We start from the raw sequence: 19567 nt of genomic DNA on the forward strand, positions 1-19567 counted from the left end.
GGCTCTCCTTCTTCTCCACTACCAACCACTTCCAACCAGATTAGCAATAACAGTTTTCACTAATGAATCTTCATTTAACATATGCTAAATTCCCCAGGTAACGTTAGAGCAAGAACTTATTTAATACTACTTCCTCAGAATGAGGAGTAACTAAAAACTTTATTCAACTTTAAAATCAATACAATGGATGGGTGGGGAAGGACCTTAAATCATATGCCACTTTATAACAAATGATTATGGAAGTGTTACTCTGCTCCTCTGTGAATTTAGGAAAAGGATTTTTCACAGTCCAAGAGAGGGAAGGGCAACAAAAAATCTCCAAGAGAGAACCACAGTGTCTTCCTTCCCTCACAGGGACTGTTCTCCAACCATCAGAAGGGAAGGATGGCACAGTCAGAAGCAACCATAATCTCTCCTCTCACTTGACAATATAGCCTATAGGGTCTGACTATAATAGGGACATTCAGTTATGCCATGTGCCTTGTACCTGTCTCTCAATGATAGCAAGTTACAAAGAAGAGATTAAAGTGGCACCTGCTAGCCTTTCACTTCCTAGGTTGAGCTACATGCTCAAGCTGCTTCAACTGTGATAAGTACATGTAGTATTATTAACATCTCTGGGGGAAACTAAATTCTGTGATCGACTAAAGTTGATAAATGAAAACTGTACTAGGATGCTGATAACACAAGAAATTTTCTTTCAGTGTCATGTACCGAAGAAAAATCTCTATTTGTAATATAGTTAAAACAAAAATATTCATACTAATGAGCTGGATTACAATTTGCTGACAATGAACTATACAACTAAGGACACTAAAGTGCATGATTCAATGTTATGTAGACTTTAAGGAACCAGTTTTTTTAACAAACACAACAGAAAATCATACCATCAAAAGGGTAGATAGCTTTGCAGTGTCCAATAGCCGGCAAAGGATCATCATCTTCAAATTCATCATCAAACTCATTGTGGTGACCATGCTGTTGAGTTGGTCCACGGACTTCTTGGTTTGCATCATCAGTGTAACTTCCCTCGGGACTATAAAACGTAAAAGTATACCTCATCAAATATCACAAACATGGGAACTTTTTATGCTATCTACAAGTTGAATTCCTCAGGATCAATTCAGAGAACTAAATATCAATGATACAGGCTTCAAATTAAGCCTTTATTTTCTTCAATCTTGGTGATATACATAAATTGCTGGTAATACAAAATGCTTCTTTGTTGAATTTCCTGAAATTAAAAAATTACAATGTTCTAGGCATATGGCATGCATTCAATAAGTATGTCTCATTATCACTGGGTCCAGGATAAAATGGGAGAAATGTAGGGGACACTTGTCTTTCATCACCACAGATTTATCACCTCCTCTTTTGGCAAAAGAACCCTAAAATTCCACAGAGGACCCATCCAGACCCATGTTCAGTTCCCAGGCTTCAGGCAGAGCTTTGTCCTGACTACAAAGGGCCCGTCTCAGCACAACACGTGTATGGTCAGAGTGAACAGTTCATGAGGAGGCTTATAACCCCATCAGGTAGAACAGACGCCAGAGACTTTTCTTTAGGACTGAAGAGAAGCTCCCTCCCTGCCTTCTCTCCTGGACTTGAACCTGGAGAAATATGAGCCCCAAACTTTGGAAGATCATCATATGAAGCCTTCAAACGGAGCCAACATAGTAGAAGGCAGAACTGTAAGGTGGAGAGAAACAGTTCTATCATCTGAGTTCCTAGATCAAGCTCTCCCTAAAGCAGGCCAATAAAATCCCTTTTTAGTTTGAGCCAGTATGGTAGAGTATTTATTCTGTCCCTGAAAGCAAAGACTCCTAATAAAGTTAACTTCCAATTAATCATGCCAACAATGAAGTTAGTAAAACTCAGAAAATTCAAAAGAACAAGTAATCCAAAAGTATTTTTTTCTTAAAAATTTTTTAAAAAGAGAAAAGTGTTAATAATTTTGCTAAAGAATCAAATGACTGAATAAGGTAATGGGAAAATCTGTATGAATAGAAATTAAAAGCACTTTCAGTATGCCTGGAAGCCATGTTCTTAAATAATACAAACTAGAGATTATATTACTTTAATCTAGGTTTTACCTAGTAACAAAAACCGTATATTGGTAAGTATCTCTTAAGATACTAAAGATAGGTACTCTTTCAAAAGTGATAAGAAAAGAGAAGGAAGAACTAAAATTTATCAAGCACATACTATTCCCAGGTATTTTACTACGAGGTGCTTTATGTACATTATTTTATTTATTACTAATAACCCTATATGATAGGTATTTTAATCTCTATTTTATATTTTAAGAAACAGACTCAGAGATTACTAAAAACGAACTTGTCCAAATTGCACTGTAATTAAGTAGTAAGCCAAGATTTGATACTAGACCTCTCAAATTCTCTCTAAGGAGAATCCTAATTTGTTGGATGTTAGTGGAGGAGAGGGAAGACATATACACAGCAGAAGAAATGTCACAGATGGTATGAAAACGTGGAAACTTAGCAAAATGCCTTTTGGAAGCTGTGATTCAAACTAACAATACAGATTTTTTTTTCCTTCACAAAACTTTGAGCAATTTAACAGTTAAGTTTTTCTTTGGCATAAGCCACCCAACTCCACCTAAACCTTGGAATCTTCCCAGGTCAGAGGAGCCTATGCCTCCAGACTGTAGCTCCACAAATTTTCTGTTCCTCTCTCTGTTTTTGGATGCATGACAATCTAATACAGACCAGTAATAGGAAATTTCATATATTACCTGTAGCTACTGTAAAGAAACAGAAAGTCATTTAAGTTCATAAAACTAATGTTATTAAAAGCCAAACCTGTTAAATCAGGGAAGAACTGTATGAATTTTAGGACAAAAAGGTGAGAAAATTTTGAGGAAAAAGAAGAAATACACATAAAATGCAAAAAGTGACCTTTCTCGTCCCTGTGTTACAAGATGATTTATGTCACTGCTATGTCTTCTGTCTCCTCTCCCACCTGTTTTGCCTTCAACTTCAGAGAGCCAAGCCTTAGGGAAAAAAAATAAGTAAAACTTAGCTCAATAAATATTTTTAAAAGTTCCCAAGATAGTCTACATTTCAAATGTACTTTAAGTTTTTATAATTACCTAATTTTTAGAGAAGGGAAACCTTTATTCTGGTTTGATCAATGACCAACTTTACAGCTAGTAAGAAAAGCAGGTTTAGTTTTACGTAGTTTTAATTAAGAAAAACTTGAATGAGGAACTTATTCTAAAGACTATATACTATAATGATTCCTTTTAGACCATATATCCTAAATTAAAAATTTGAAGATGAAATTGTAGCAAAAACCAACCTATCATAATGAAGTTTATAAAAATGATTTTACCTTAGACAACTGCAAAACAAACCTACCTCATTCTTATGGATTTCCATTCGCAGGCGGTCAATATTATTCATGGTCTCTGCTAATTTAGGCTGCAAACTCCCTGGATCCCCCATTTGTGGATTTTTCTCATATACATCTTTCATTTTGTTGAGTGCTTCTCTGGAAATGGGAAGAAAGTCACAGAATATTCACTTCGTATGTTTCCAGGTAAACATACCTGGAATGATTCTGGTGACTCTCACATAGCCTAATCTTAAGAGTCCTATCTCTTTAAATTTAGTCAAACATTACCAGCTAAAGAAAACCTGCATAAAGATGATAATGTATACAGAGTTAGCAATTTAAGGATACCGTCTTTTCAAATATTTGGAATAAAAAAATAGATTTCTAATTTCTCATTTATAAGATTTTATACATACTATAAATACATACTGTATATATGTATATTGTGTGTGTATGTACATATATATGTCTTTGTACATGTATAGCTTAAATTAAGGCCTGGAAAAATATTTCCTCAATATTCTTAAATTCACTTCCGAAATCAAATTCATTATATCCCCATGCAGTCATACATTCCTCAGTGTGCCTCATCTTATATTACAGCATCTTTGTCCTCCCACTCAACTATGCTAGAAATAGGAATTGGCAGCCATCTTTCACCTGTCCCTCTCCTAGTTCATTCATCTCTTCTTCATTTCTCTAATCATATCACTGCCAGTTATACCTCAATCAGCACTCTGTGACTCCCTCTAACATCTGACATTATTGACTAACACTCTAATAATCTTTTCCACCTTGATTTCCTGGAGGTTCCATTTTCTTTTCCCTTCTCACCTCTACTATTGCATCTCCCTCCCTGGCAAGAATTCTTCTCTACTTCTGTTCAAACTTTAAATGTATGTTACATAAAATGACAAACGTTTCTTCTCACCTCATCCTACATTCATTTTTGAAAATGAGCTCTTGTTTTTTTTCTAGTTTTATTGAGATATAATTGACTCTTACTATCTTCAGAGGATACTCAAATCTCCAGTCTTCCTTCTTTCCTAAGTTCTAGACAACCTGAACAAGTATCCTTTTTGTTGTCCATCTAGTGCCATGCTTTTTTAATTGTGTGCTCTTTGTTCATTTTTCTTTTTAAAATGAGCCCTTAAGTGTGGTGAAGCATTATCTAGTGCTTCTAAGTGCAAGAAGGCTGTGAGGTGCCTTATCAAGAACATACATGTGGCTAGATAGGCTTTTTAATGCATGAGTTACAGTGCTATTGGGCCTGAGTTCAAGTTAATGAATGAACAGTATGTATTAAATTACGTATCTTCAAAAAGAAACACATATAAAACAGGGTTATAATCTGGGCAGCAGGGTGGCCCAGGGGGTTAAGCATCTGACTCCTGATTTCAGCCAGAAGTCTGCTTGAGATTTGCCTCTCCCTCTTCTTCTGCCCCTCCCCACCCACTCATTCTTTCTCAAATAAATAAAATCTTAAAAAAAAAAAGACAACAAAACAAAGTTATAATTGATCAGTTGATAAAAATGTGACCAAAGGCTAAATGGAACTTAAACCTGTACTTCACTATTCAGTGACTTTACAGAATATAACTACTACAAATAATGAGAATTGACTACAAGATTTAATTTACAATTAAGTATACTATCATATCCAATGTACAATTCTTAAGATCAAAACTTTAATCACTTCTACACCTGAAACTGAAGTGACACTGTGTGTCAACTATACTTCAATAACAAGAAAAACAAAAACAAAACACTAAATCTGGAATGAAACTGCCTGAGCTGCAAAAATACAAAAACAACCCAAAAACCTTCAGTCATTCATATTATAGTTTAAGGTCCAATTTTATCTCCAGTATAAAAGCAGAAAGTAAGGCACCAATTCACTTAAAAACCCTTTATTCATCGTAACTATCTGTTCATGAAAACAAAACAGAACTAAAGGAAACTTTATATAAAATTGAAAAAAAATTACAGCTTCGAATCCATGAATCTGAAACTGTAAGTAAATTGCTGCCAACACATTTGCTGCAAACAAAATAATTATAGCTTTAAGTTTTGAATGAACTCAATGTATATATTGAAGCAAAATGAAATGTATCAAAGTGTAAGAGATGGTTAGTGCTGGTGAAACTATTTTGATAATGAATCCTCAAACTATTTTGCAATATTAGGGAAGCACAAATATCGACTACTGGCATCTAAGAGGTAAGCTGCAACCTAAGAAACTAACATTTCATTATTACCTGTGACATGGCAACCATAAAATTTTTCAAAGTTTAGTAGTCTACTTTTCCCTCAAAAGGTATTTCAATTAGGATATATGATTTTTAAACCTTTTATACATCACATTTAAACACATTACGCAGAGTCAACCTCTTAAAGAATAATATGGTAGAAAAGACTTAATGGAAAATACTTTTGATCTGATTCTTTTTGTAGTTCTCGGTTAAGTTCATCGATGCGCTGCTGCAGCTTTTTACGTCTCTGTTCTGGTGGCAGATGACTGAAATCTTCTAGTGCTGGGCCCTGAAAATCATTATAAAAGACATCTTCAGGACATTTTTTTAAAAAATATACTCACTACAAAATAAAAATACATATCAATTTTAAGTTTAATTTCAAATTAGCCCCCCCAAACAACTCTTTTTAAGAAATCGTAACAGATACGTACGTTAATTAAAACAACTGTATTGAAAAGAGCTCTAATTCCAGTCAGTTTATAAAGTCATAAAATAGAATAGGTAAAAATGTAACCAGATGAAGAAAATTGGTAACGACCACTATCAGATTATTTTCAGGTCTTGGCGGTTAAAATAAATACATATGAGCCTTCTTACGGCAACAACAACAAAATGGAAACATGTAACATTTCTCACCTATACAAATTATTGTTTTATAGATAACATGACATTGCCAAATCAAATATTGCAAATGTTGACTGCAAATACGAAAAGTTTATAGGAATAAGCAACTTACCTCATGAAGATAATCTAATTGGTGAAATATATTTTGATATTGAATAATCTTTCAATAATTACATTTATTACGCCACTCTTTAGAACCAAAACATACCTGATTATTAAAAAACAAAAGGCAGAACTATCCCGTGTGTGAAATATAAGAAATTATTCTAATAAGGAGATATTCATTATCCTTTTGTACAACCTAGTAACATCCCTCAGTTATTCCTGAAGGAAGTTATAATCCAAAAAAAGATGGGATCCTTCTTTAGGAAAGATGCTTGATGTTTGAAAAATTTTTAATGTTTTAATATTCAAGAAACTATCGTTTAAGAAAAAGTACTAGTATTTAGATGTAAACTTCTGATTCAAATTATGCCTTTCTCATCTTAAGTGTTAATCAGGTCACTCTTATTTGTCTTATTAGAGCTTATACAACAGAGCCAATATTAGCAACTACTGATTCCACTTACTATAAACGCATATTTACATCTTAAGTTTTTATACACTCCAAAAACTGACGACATTTTTCTTTTGGTGATTTTAGGAATATGCCAGTTCAATTTTCCAAGTATCGTTGAAATGAAATGCATCCTTGCTCTTTAGGCCACTTATGTATATAACATATGCTAAATAGCTTTATTTCACCATCTGTAAGAATACTTCCTTGACTTATAAAAAACTCACTTTTAGGATGGAGCCATGATCAAAGGTAACATTTAATTAATAAACAGAATCTCCAGAATTTTCCCCAAGTGGCCCATACATTATGGATATTTAACAAGCTTGCCTTTAAAAAGGCAGAGTATCTTGTCTGAGTAATTTTTGTTCTTTAATCTACCAGGTAGCAGAAATAAGAATCTGTCAATCAACTAAATCTGACCTAACTAAATGAACGGCAGAACTTCTTAAAGAAGGTGTCTTTAAATTTAGTGGTCAATTATTAACGTAAGCTGTCAGATTTAACCTAATTTCAGGTATAGGTTTGAAAACTCAACCTATGTGCCAAAGATAAAACTTCATAATTTATATTTGTAAAAATATTTCTTAAAAATTCTGAAAAGCTACTTAATAATGAAGAAGTATAATTCAGTGTGGTTTCTGTGTAGTATTAAAATAAACTCATAATTACCTATAAGTAAACTTTCCAGATTTCTACTTACCCTGAATTAAACCTTGTTCTCAAATTTATTAAACAGTGGATACTTAGGCATTTCTGATATCCCATTTTGACACTATAAACAGTTCTTTTACAGAATATGATAACTAAATATGCTACTTCCTATAGATATAAAGACCTCTGAGGCATTTTACAACTTTTCCTACTACAAGGGAATTAATTTCTAAAAGGACAGACTACAAGTCTGAAATTAGGTGGTCTGAAAGAGAGTGGTCTATTTTCCAAAAATAAGAAACTATGCAAGCAAAGATTTGGGGGTTAGGTCTTCACAATGTAGTTCCATTAATGTGTTTGAAATGTATAAAGGACCATCACACACATACACTGCACACACACACACACACACACACAATTTAGGTTATGTGTGCTTTTATTCCCATTCAGTAGTACAGAAGAAGAAAGCACGGACTCTCTAATGAAATTAGTAAGAAATTTTCTTTCTTACTGTTTTGAAAATCTAATGATTCTTAAGATAAACTAGAAATAAAAATTTATACAATCTTTTTAAAAAATGTTATGAAAAATTATTTTTAATTTTCCATCTGTAAATACGAACTTTTGTTCTACCACATAACTTTAAAAGTAATGATTAACTATAATTTTATGCTCCGTTAACATGACAAGGACTCCACTCAGTAACATTTAAGAACGTAATGGGTTGATTACAGTTAATCACATTATTTTTGAATTTTATGACATCAAGAGATACTGGCATATATTGGACTATGGAATGAATTATAAAAAGAAAAGACGCATACAAGGTGAAAATGTGGGGTTGTACCTTACCACTTATTTTGAATTTAAAAAAAAAGTTTTGAAATTATTTAATGTTGGCACAGTATATAGATCAGCACATAAGGCTTACCATCTTCACCGACCACTGAATAGTTCAATGGAAAACAGAAAGAAATGGTAAATTATTCATATGAAATCATAATACAGAAGATGCAATAACTTATACTTTTTTTTACAGTATTAAAATAAATCATGAACATTTCACAATCCAAACAATTATGCCAGAGAAACAATTTTAAAGCACATGTTGGGGAAAGTAAATTACTTGCAAAAAAAAAAAAAAAACCACTGATGATAATGGGCAGATATTTTCTAAATGCAACTAAAACCCAAAATAGAAATCATTTGACTAGTAATCATTTATTTTCTTCTTTAAAAGATAAGTAGATTCACTTATATAGCTCTTTATTCTCAAAATACTAATATTGAAGAGCTGAATATAAAGATCTACTATTGGCCATTTAAAAGAAATCTTATATGAGGTACTAAAAAAAGAAAGGCTCTTCCCAATGCATCAAACAAAATATCATCACGGGATTTTTTATAGTTCAAAATAAATTTCAAATAAATTCCAAATTTAGTTCAAATAAAATTCAAAATTTTGAATTTAAATATGTCAAGGGTAGATAAGAGTAACATTTCTACTTTAGTTTTAAGGTTTTTAAAGAAAATTATATTATCAAAATAGTAACTGAGTCACCCAGACTCAAGTTTCCCATACGTATTTCCTAATAGACACAACTATATGGGGTGAATGTTGCTTTGAAGATCAAGTTTCTATTTTTCAAATTTTATTCTGAAATCCATATGTTCAATAAGCAACACTAAAAATACAATGGCAATTTTTAGAAAACTGGATATAATTTCTCAAAATACGAAATGACATAGCCAGAATGCTCTCATACAGTATATATACCACTAGTGTGTGTGTGTACACACACACACACACACACATATATATATGCAACAGTATGTGGGTTAGCAATTGGCATCGCCATCTATCAAGCATTCCCAGTAAACACGTGTGCACACATGTGCACGCTAACGCACGCACACACATACACACACACGCACCCCTTGTGATCCATAATATGCAATATAGCTTTAAAAAGTTAATCTTCACATTCAATGTGTTTGGTTCGTAACCTCTGAAATTTATTTTTCCCTATTTTCTAAATCATCATGTTTTAGAAAACGTGGGGGATGTCAGGTAGAATTTCACATAAAAAAAACTGAACATTAATAAATAACTGACAAAAATATCTACCCCTTATCTCCAATGAATTAGCTATATATATTGATGGTTATGACGATAAGAAAGATGACATTTATTATTCATTATCTTTCCAAATTAAGCTTAACATTCTTTAGACTGTCAGTAGTTTCAGGGAACAAAACCATAACTTATTTTGGTATCACAAAATTCCTGATAAAAAGATTAAAAGGGTTAAATTTTAAAAAGATATTCACAATCTTTAATTTTATCAATACTAAATTATACAGAGCACAAGAAACAAAATATGTTAAGTATTTGAATTTATCTGTTATAATTTTCCCCAGCTAAATTTAAGTGAAATAAAAATTATTTTTCCAGTTTCTATATTGTTTTAAATAAAACATTAAGATGATTATAACTGAAGTATCAAATGTTCAGTTTTTAGTTAAAATCTAGTTTCTTATCAATTAGAAGATTATAGTTCAATAACCTTAGATTTGGGGATACAAAAAATAAGTTCTTTGTAAAAATATTAGAAATACATCAAAATATTTTTAAGTAATTCATGTTCAATGCATAAACATCCTCTTACTCTCATAAACAATTATCAAGTACCTATAACCAGAAAATTTCATATAACCCCAAACCTTAATAAATACACAAAGGAAATAAAAAGGAAATCAGGCTATTATAATTATTATATGTATTTCCTTTAAAGACAGGAAAATCCTGATAACTGTATTCTGAATAAATAAAAGCTTACAAATATGACTTCAGGTTTTTCAGATCATGAATAATTTAGATAGAAAACATGGACTTACTATTGCTAGATAAATCTTCCCCTCCAAAAAAGGATTACACAGAAATCTCAAATAGTTACAGAGTAAAAATTATTTGTTTCTATATGAAGTAGTTAATTTTATGTGTGCACCAAAGTAGTGGTGCACCTAACCAGTAATGGTTAGGTCTTGATGTCACAGAAGGAAATTATACACCACCAGCCCTCAGAAAAGGTCTATTGGTCAAAAACATCAGTCCAATATAACATTTCTCATACCCTTAAAAATATTAGGAACTACACATACTAGGTTTAAAAAGAAAGAAAGAAAGATTCTAATTTTTTAGGAAAGCCAAAAGTAGGTATTTAGGAAAAACAATGTAGCAAACAGTTCAAAACAAGAGTTTCTGATTTGAACAGTACAACTCTTCAGCTTTAAGAAACCTTCTTACTTTGTAAGCTTAACGGACTGACATGTAAATCTGGCTTTTTAAAGCTTCTCTTCTTTTTGGATTTTTCTACATTGAGAAAATTCTTCAGTGGCAGAAAAATATTTCTATAGGTTAATTTTGAAATAGAATCTGATAAACTACCAAATACCAAAATGAAAAATTTCTCAATAAATTTTGTTTTCTGCTCTATCCTCTAATCCCCTAGAATCAATTTATCTGCCTATTTTCTACCTTGCATGTTGCTTTTCCCTTGGTATGAAAACAAATAATAAGAGGAGGAAGATTTTGGCCTCCTGGAACTGGCGCCCCTCAGAACAATGTACTAAAGCAGTAAAATTAAAGCAGTAAGTGTAAATAAGACAAATAACGGCTAAGCAGATACTTTTAAGTTCTACAACTTATAAAATTCTACCTTAAGAATGAAGATGTCACATATTTAAACTTCTTTCTCTAGAGCTCAGTTTTAACTTCTTAAACTTTTTTTCACAGAACTATATTTATTTCCTATCTCTATAACTATAGAGTATAGATTACTGTAACTGGGTCTGATAGACTTGGTGTGTAGAAAGCTATAGCTATAAATAGTAATTTTGCATGATTTATGTAACAGAATTTAATTAAGTCTAAATCATCATAGAGAATAAAGATGGGAATTCTACCCTCATAACTCAATCAACAGAAATCCCAAGTATGATGTCTTCAAAGTCCTTCAAAGAAGTGTTAAGGACTTTTAAAAATGAATACAGGTACCTATACTGCTTGTAAGTATAATACAGACTCATTCCTAGAGACTTTTCAGAAAGTCATTAATTACCTGTATCATTCACACACAGAATTAGGTAAGATAGATGTAAAAATGTTCATGACATTACAGGAAAAAAGGAAGTCCAAAAAGGGACACCATACACTAGAACACATCTGCTGCATTACTGACAATCACTTCAGTTTGTCATATTGTTTTAATGAAAATGCAGAGAATAATGTAATCTTGCCTTAAACAAATACATCTTGCTCTATACGTGGCCAGAAGAGAAACTCAACTAAAGGAATTTGTAGAAAAGACTATAAAATGTATTAAAACCAGACAGGCTAGACAGAGAGGAAAGCGAAAACACAAAAAAGAAAGAAGGAAGACAGAGAGAAAGGGAGGAGAAAGGACAGTGCGGGGAGAGTGGGCAGCAAAAACAAGAGCCCAACTATAGTTTATCACCACTAATGATTAGATTTCTTATGGCTTATAAGTCTGAGTCTTATAGACTCAGAGTTCTCACCTGTGGGCTTTCAAACCTATGTTTTTCATATGTCCAAACAAATGCTCAAATTTCATAAATATATCTAAATTGTAAGCTATGAAAATTATAAGCACAACCTTAAAATCAAACATAAGTAGGAGAAATTAGCTTCACTGACATAATGGAATAACACTAATATTTATCAGTTGTATAACAGCTGTTGCTAAAAAATAGTTTAGGGGTGCCTGGGTGGCTCAGTGGGTTAAGCCTCTGCCTTCAGCTCAGGTCATGGTCTCAGGGTCCTGGGATCGAGTACCACATCAGGCTCTCTGCTCAGCGGGGAGCCTGCTTCCCCCTCCCCTTCTACCTGACTTTCTGCCTACTTGTAGTCTCTCTCTGTTAAATAAATAAAACCTTTAAAAATAAAAAAATAAAATAAAAAAATAAATAGAAAATAGTTTAATATTGCATTTTATTATTCTAAAATTTTTCACTTACAGAGAATATCTTCAGTTTTAAGTAAACATCAAAGGCTGGCCAAATTTTTTTTTTTTCCCAAGGAAAAATTCTGGTAAGAAGTACTTTTGGTTTAATCCAAGAACACAAATTCCACATAAACATTACTCAACATCTAGTATTTTATAGGCTTTTTAATTTATATAATACTTACTAACGTATTATCTTACTTTGATCTACAGTCCTAATATTTAACATGCCTTTCCTTAATTCTTTAAGTACTAGAAACTGTTTTTATACTTCTAAAAGTAGGGCAATTAAAATCAAACGTGATTTTTTAATTGTCAACAAAATATAAATTGGCAGAAGTCATTATTAGTGACAAATTATTGCATGAGTAACTCCAGTGACAAATTACTGAAAGTCTTAAAAATGTAAATACATTACAAGACAATGGTGGACATATGATTTCACATAAACAAAAAAAATAGCTAATATGATTGTACCCAGCACCCTCTTTATAATACCATTCTTTTATGGTTGAGCATTTCAAATGTTATAAAGAGGAGTTGTTTTTAACTTGAGGGTAGCTATACTTAATTCTGTGGTGTTTTTAAACTGCATATTTACAGGAGAGAGCCTTATAATGAGGGTGGAGAGTATTAAAAGCCACACTACACACACAATAGGCCATCATGCATTTTAACCCATTATTAAACTTACCCCTCTTTTGAGGCTTCTGAAAGAAGGAATTCTGGGCTTCCCTGTTTTTATTTCATTCATACAATAATGCACGGGCTCAATGGAGAATGTGAGAAACTGGGACCCATTAGGAGTACTGGATGTGAATAAACTAGTAGGGGTTAAGGGTGGGGACTGAGGCTAATATGGAAATAAAGAAAGGAATCAATAAGCCAAATGTGCATAGTTTTTTCCTAAATGAAAATTCTATTTTTGGCAACATACTTTTCACAAAATAAATCTCAAAGTTTTCTATAAAAATAAGAGAATTAACATAGTTTTGCCAAAACTGTCATTTTAAAAAGTCAAATTTACTTTAAAAAATGTACCATTTCATTTGATCACTTTTTACAAGCTGACATTAAAAATAGAGTACACAAATTATAATGTTAGAGCAATATGACCTACATGAAAAAATTCTCTTCTGATTTCTACAATATTAGCACTACCTAATTGGTTATACTTAACCTGTACTTGTCAGAGATAAAGGTGGCAGCTACAGGTAAAGTTATCTAAATAGGTAATGTTTATTAAAATTGCAACTATTATCACAAATAGGCAAATTTCATTGCATTTGTGGTTTTTCTCTCAACCTGTTTCTATTTCGTCCTCATTATACCTCATTAAAAAAAAAAGCAGTAGTCCTTATTTTTCTTAGCTCCATCTACTTTGATTTGACTTTTTAAAAAAGTCTCACCTCTCAACTTCTCACCTGCAAAATATTATTAAAAGCATGAATAATGACTGAATTAATTCTAAGTGCATTTCTAAAGGTATTTATAGGTATATTATAATTTGAGTTATATTTATGCACATTCTTACGTCAAGAGCAGAAAAATGAATTACAATCATGTGTACTTTAGAAGAGCATATCAAATTAAAAGTACATATCTATTCTCAAACTAGACAGACACTGTTATAAACACTAAATTGGTAATATTAAGCACTCATCTATTCCATTTGCTCATCTGTTGAGCTAGACTTATCTAACATATACAACACACCAAAAAATGGATTCCAACAAGAAGTTAAGAGTGAGGATCTCTTAGTAAACTAGAGATTTTTTAAACTTCCAATAACCACAAACATTGAGCCCTTTCCATTAAATATTTACCTGGATGATAAAAATAACTTTATTAGTATAATCTATAAAACCTAATGTGACATTTATTTTTGCTATGGTCACCCATTCATTCTAATAGAGAAACTGCAATTTTAGTGGTCTTACAGTTAGATCATAAAGACTCCTTAGAAATTCTGATTGAAACTATAAACAAGTGGAATTTCAAAAGCATATAATTCATGAGATATTAACAACTATTTAATATTTTTACTTATCAAGTGGTGTTCAAATGTTAAATCCAGAAATAATTTTTACTATTTAGATACAAATCTGTTTCTAATAAGTAAAAAGTTAACTGAATCATTCAAATAAAAATGCTTATTCTCTATTAATAGTAAGCCATTATCCAATCAACACCTACATTGATTTAAATGACACACTAAAATAAAATTATTAGCATAGGAGAATTTTATGACTTTTACCTTCGGCTTCTTTCCAAAGAGCCACAACTTGCCCTTGGCCTTTCCTACTGTGGTTTTGGCATCCATCTTCCCACTTTCTTGTTTGGATGCACTGATAGTCCCATCAGAAATGGTTCTATAAATATGCTGACTGTAATCTTCAAATGGAAAGTCTCCTGGAGGTTCAAATCCAGACTTGAAGGAGTCTACTACCATTTGAGAATCCTACAGATATGAAACATGTTTTTAAAACCATTTCATTTATCTTTAATACCATTAGCTTTCAAAACTTTATTCAAGAAAACAATAAATAAAAATTTAAAGGGAAGAATTCTATAGTTATCATTAAAGGTTTAAAGTGAATAATTTGTTCCTGTAGATTAGTAATAAACCTTAAGTATTTTAATCCCAATAAAAATACTAATTTATAATCAAGTTAATTCTTTATAAATTTGTAATATTCATGAATGTTTTTATTTTATAACTTCAACCCACTGAAATTCATCTGAGGACAAGTTAGTTGATAAGGAAGATCTGACAGAAGGAATACAGGAAGAGGTTCTACTAAAGTAGAAATTCTAAGAAGTTTCAAAGGAATAGGGCATCTAACTGCAAAAGAGAGGAAGAGACAAGTAGAAAGGCTTTCATTCATCCAAATGGGAAAGGATAAACAAAGTATCTTAAAGACATACATGTTAACTGAGCAACAGAGAAAGATCTCACAAACAGTAATAAATACAAAAAGCAACTTTAAAAATACAAAGTTTAGTATAATTTCCCTAAAACTTTAAAACTCACATAACTACTATATATCGTCTTTGGACAAACCTACCAGGATCCCAACATTCTACTGACACCTTAAGCTCGTTATTTTCAAGCCGAATACTTTATCTCTATGAACTCCTCCAGACCGGGCCCCTAACCACTTCTCTTTTGCGGCCTATTTCTGTTAATTGTGCATTTTACCTGTCATTTAGTCAAATGTTATCCATAAGCCACACTTCAGTTTTGTCATTAATGCTACCCCTACCAATATGAGAAAAGAGAAGGGACTTAACTATATTTGTGTTCTTGTATCCAGCCATACTGAAATGTAAACGTAATCTCTGAATTCCCAAATAAAGAACCCAAAAATTCTTTTTTTTAATTTATTAATTTATTTGGGGGGGGGGGCAGGCAAGTGGGGGGGAGGGGCAAAGGAAGCATCTCCAAGCAGACTCCCCACTGAGCACCGGGGTGAGGGGTGGCTGAGGGAACCCCCATGGGGCTTGATCCCAGGACCCCAATCTCATGACCTGAGCCCTGAAACGAAACCAAGAGTCTGACACTTAACCAACTGACCCACCCAGGCACCCCCAAAATCCTTTTATTTTTAATTTTTAAAAGATTATTTATTTATTTGACAGAGAAAGAGAGAGAGATCATAAGGGGGGGGGGCGGGGGGAGCAGGCTCCCTACTGAGCATACAGAATGATGCAGGGCTCAATCCCAGGACCCCGAGATCATAACCTGAGCCAAAGGCAGAGGCTTAACCCACTGAGCCACCCAGGTGACCCAAAAATCCTTTTATTTTTTAAAAAGATTTTATTTATTTATTTGACAGACAGAGAGATCACAAGCAGGCAGAGAGAGAGGAGGAAGCAGGCTCCCCGCTGAGCAGAAAGCCCGATGCGGGGCTCGATCCCAGGACCCTGAGATCATGACTGAGCCGAAGGCAGAGGCTTTAACCTCTGAGCCACCCAGGCTTTTTTTTTTTTTTTTAAAAAAGAATCCTTTTATTTTTAAAATTTAAATTAGAATTCTACGTGTTACAGGAAGGACGCTAATTAACATACCAATTTGCTATGAAGACTAAAATACGTGGTACATATTTGGTACCCCCCAAACACTGATTCTCTTCTCTTACTCTTTCCTCATAATCTCAATTTCTGCCAACCATCCTTTCTGGTCATTCCACCAACATTTACTGAGAAATGACCAGGTACAAGAGTCTTGCTAGACCTTAATCAAGATAGAATGTGACTGGATATAATTCCTCAAGGGGAGCAGGGCTATGCTGTTCCTTCTACTTATTAAAGCCCTCCGCCCTTTTTCCCATGGGCCATTACTTCATACACTACCCATGCTTCAGGTGCCAACTCTTATATTAAAAGCAATTCCTATAATAACTCCAGATCTATTTCTTTCTCTTAACTTTCACTAGAGTAAGAATATAATACAGTTTGTAACCTACAGTTCACAGGTTACATTACACTCTTAGAGTAGATTTAGTGAGGGGAGGAGAAGGATTAGAACTCTTTCCTTTCAGAACAACTAGAATTTTAGTGTTTAGAATGGTTTTTAAACCCAAAGGAGTCCAATCTACTGCCAGACATCTACAGAATATAATTTAGAATCAGGTACTCATCAATTACTTTGCCCCTTTCCTAATTCATTTCACCATCTCCAGCTGCATACCTAAACTAGATACACTTATTCAAATATAATTATATAGCACTTACTCTTCTTTCATCAACTGATTTTGCGGCGAGAATCATTCCTTCCAAACATTTTGAAATGATAGGAATAACTTTGCGTTCTGAGTCTGCAAATCCTCTGTAACACTCACTGAGTTTAATAGTCCTTCGTTCATCCATTTCTTGTAGTTGCTAATAATCAGAAATTTTTTAAAAAAGGGAATACTGAATTTTCTTTTCACGCTGAAATAAAACCCACCTCCAAATTAAGGATTCTACAGTAATAGTTACATTGTTGTTAATACTTTTTCAGTGCTACAAACTTAAAATACTTAAAACTTGAGACCTGTTCTGTAACAGAAGAAAAAAAAATATCCAGCCTTTTAGCACATCTTAAAACCAGGTGACACTGGTTTTCAAGTATTCTAAAGGCACCCACTAACAGGCTACCAGCTCCCTACCTCTTACCACCTCCACCTTTCATTCTTCAGTCAGAGCAGTTGTGTATGTGTCCAGGGAAAGTTGCACTTGAAAAGAGAATTCTGATGCTCTTCCCCCCAACCCTTTTTAAGCAACTGACCTATAACATATATAAATCCGAGACTTCTAAGCCCTTTAGTTAGTTCAGACTACTTCCATAAGTTCTGGCTGGACTAAGGATTCAGAGTTGACTGAATACCAACAGGTACTCAACCTACCAGTAAGTCTACTGCTCAGAGTGACCTCAAAGGATTGGGGACACAAGATGAAAAACAGGAAGCCATATGGTGAAAATGGTATATACAGTGGAATCCCCACAGTTCAAAAATTCACTGGCACATGACACTAAGAATTATGCTGTGGCAAGTGAAGCCAATAAATTAATGGCATTTCTGACATTTAAAATCTGCCAGTGCTACAAAGCCCTTCTTTCTCCTAGAAAGCAGCTACACTGCTCAAATCCCCAAACTCACATAGCCTTCATACCAGTTTTTCCTCGCTAATTACTTCCTGAAGCCTGTGGGTTTATTTTGACACCCACATTTTCACAAAAGGAACTGCTCCTAGCATTACAAAATGGCAAGACTGCTCCATAGTAAGGTCCAAATAAAAGGATCAGCCCAAAACACAGAAAGTGATTGATCTCCAAGTTATGGTCTTCCCAGAACATGAAGGCTTAGCTGAAGAGCCTAGAAAAGCACCCAGAGAGAGGATTGGCAGGGTAGATACTCTGGATTAAATGACTGGAATATGAGATCCACTCTAGCCCACTACCTCTAACTATGCTCCCTTTGTACTGATAATTTGGTTAGAAAGAAAAAGAAAATATATTTGGGCTGACAACTCTTTCCATATAAGCTCTGCTCTCCCACATCACTTCAACACCATTTCACTTAATCCCTCTTCTCTAAATTTTCATCTTTCGGTAATCAGCAGTAACATAACTTAGCCCTCATAGAAATTCTGGGTTTTTATCTCAGGCTGTGTGGCAACTGTTTATCATCAAATGATAATGGGTGGAATTTGTAAGCAAACTTAACGGCCTGAATTACATTTATGATCTGGCAGCTAGGAAGACAAGCAGGCAAAAACTGGGATAGCAAATCCATTTCATTAGATTTATTTCAGCCACATGGAATAATGCCAGTGATTCTGGTATAGTGTCAAAAAGCTACATCCCAATTCTTGTCAAGCAGATTACAATGTACAATTCCAATGAATTCTCCCCTATGTCCTAATGCTCAGTGATATGGTATTAAACTTTATCTGGAAAATGTCATTTTAGAAGACTGTTTATTACACTAATAATAAATCTATAGGAAAATTTGTGATTTCAAAGTTAGGAAAAATTTACTTTTCAAATCTATAATCATAAAGGAAGTTCGTATCACTAATCCTGATGACTAATAAATATAGAAACATTCTGGCTTATTCCTGAAATTTAAGTTTCACATTTGAAGAATAGCTCTTCCAACTCTAAAACTACATTAATTTCATACATTTAAACTTTACCTTGTAAATCTGAGGAATCACTACGTAGAAATGTTTGTGTTGTTCTCCATTGAAGTTCTGTAACTGTGCCGCATATTCATTTTTATTTTCATCAGCCATATGTGTACGCAGATTCAACTGCTGTTTGGCCTAGAGACAAATTGGTCCAAATCATTACCAACAAAAATAATGAAAAAAATCATACTTAATTTGCTTTTCTAAAAATTATAACAAAACCAGACTTTTTCTAATTATTAATATCATTTAAAATTTAAAGAGATGCTTGCAGATCTTCTGGCCAGAGCACTATCCTTTGCAACATTCCCTTTCTCTTATTGCAAAAGAGTTCTCCCTCTTGCAATAATCTGTTCAAATGAAGTTTCTCCTTACCAAATCCACATTTTTAAAAATTAAATAAATGACAACATTATGGC

At 33.2% G+C, this 19567-nt stretch overlaps 1 protein-coding gene across 4 annotated transcripts in view; it reads right to left on the reverse strand.

Annotated features, from left to right (window-relative positions):
• FNBP1L (formin binding protein 1 like) overlaps nt 1–19567 on the reverse strand; it is a 110915-nt gene that overhangs the window by 7814 nt on the left and 83534 nt on the right. For 2 of the 4 annotated variants that reach the window (XM_046004582.1, XM_046004573.1), the window contains exons 7-13: nt 19155–19283; nt 17208–17354; nt 14728–14931; nt 5789–5898; nt 3381–3513; nt 2919–3013; nt 888–1036 (exon numbers count right to left, since the gene is read on the reverse strand). In XM_046004582.1, coding sequence (XP_045860538.1) covers nt 888–1036; nt 2919–3013; nt 3381–3513; nt 5789–5898; nt 14728–14931; nt 17208–17354; nt 19155–19283 — 967 coding nt within the window. Of the gene's footprint in view, nt 1–887; nt 1037–2918; nt 3014–3380; nt 3514–5788; nt 5899–8377; nt 8393–13164; nt 13324–14727; nt 14932–17207; nt 17355–19154; nt 19284–19567 lie in introns of all 4 variants that reach the window. The other 2 variants (XM_046004600.1, XM_046004591.1) reach the window with 2 other exon arrangements.

Source organism: Meles meles, chromosome 1 (genome assembly GCF_922984935.1).
Source record: "Meles meles chromosome 1, mMelMel3.1 paternal haplotype, whole genome shotgun sequence".
In the NCBI taxonomy this organism is placed as follows: domain Eukaryota; kingdom Metazoa; phylum Chordata; class Mammalia; order Carnivora; family Mustelidae; genus Meles; species Meles meles.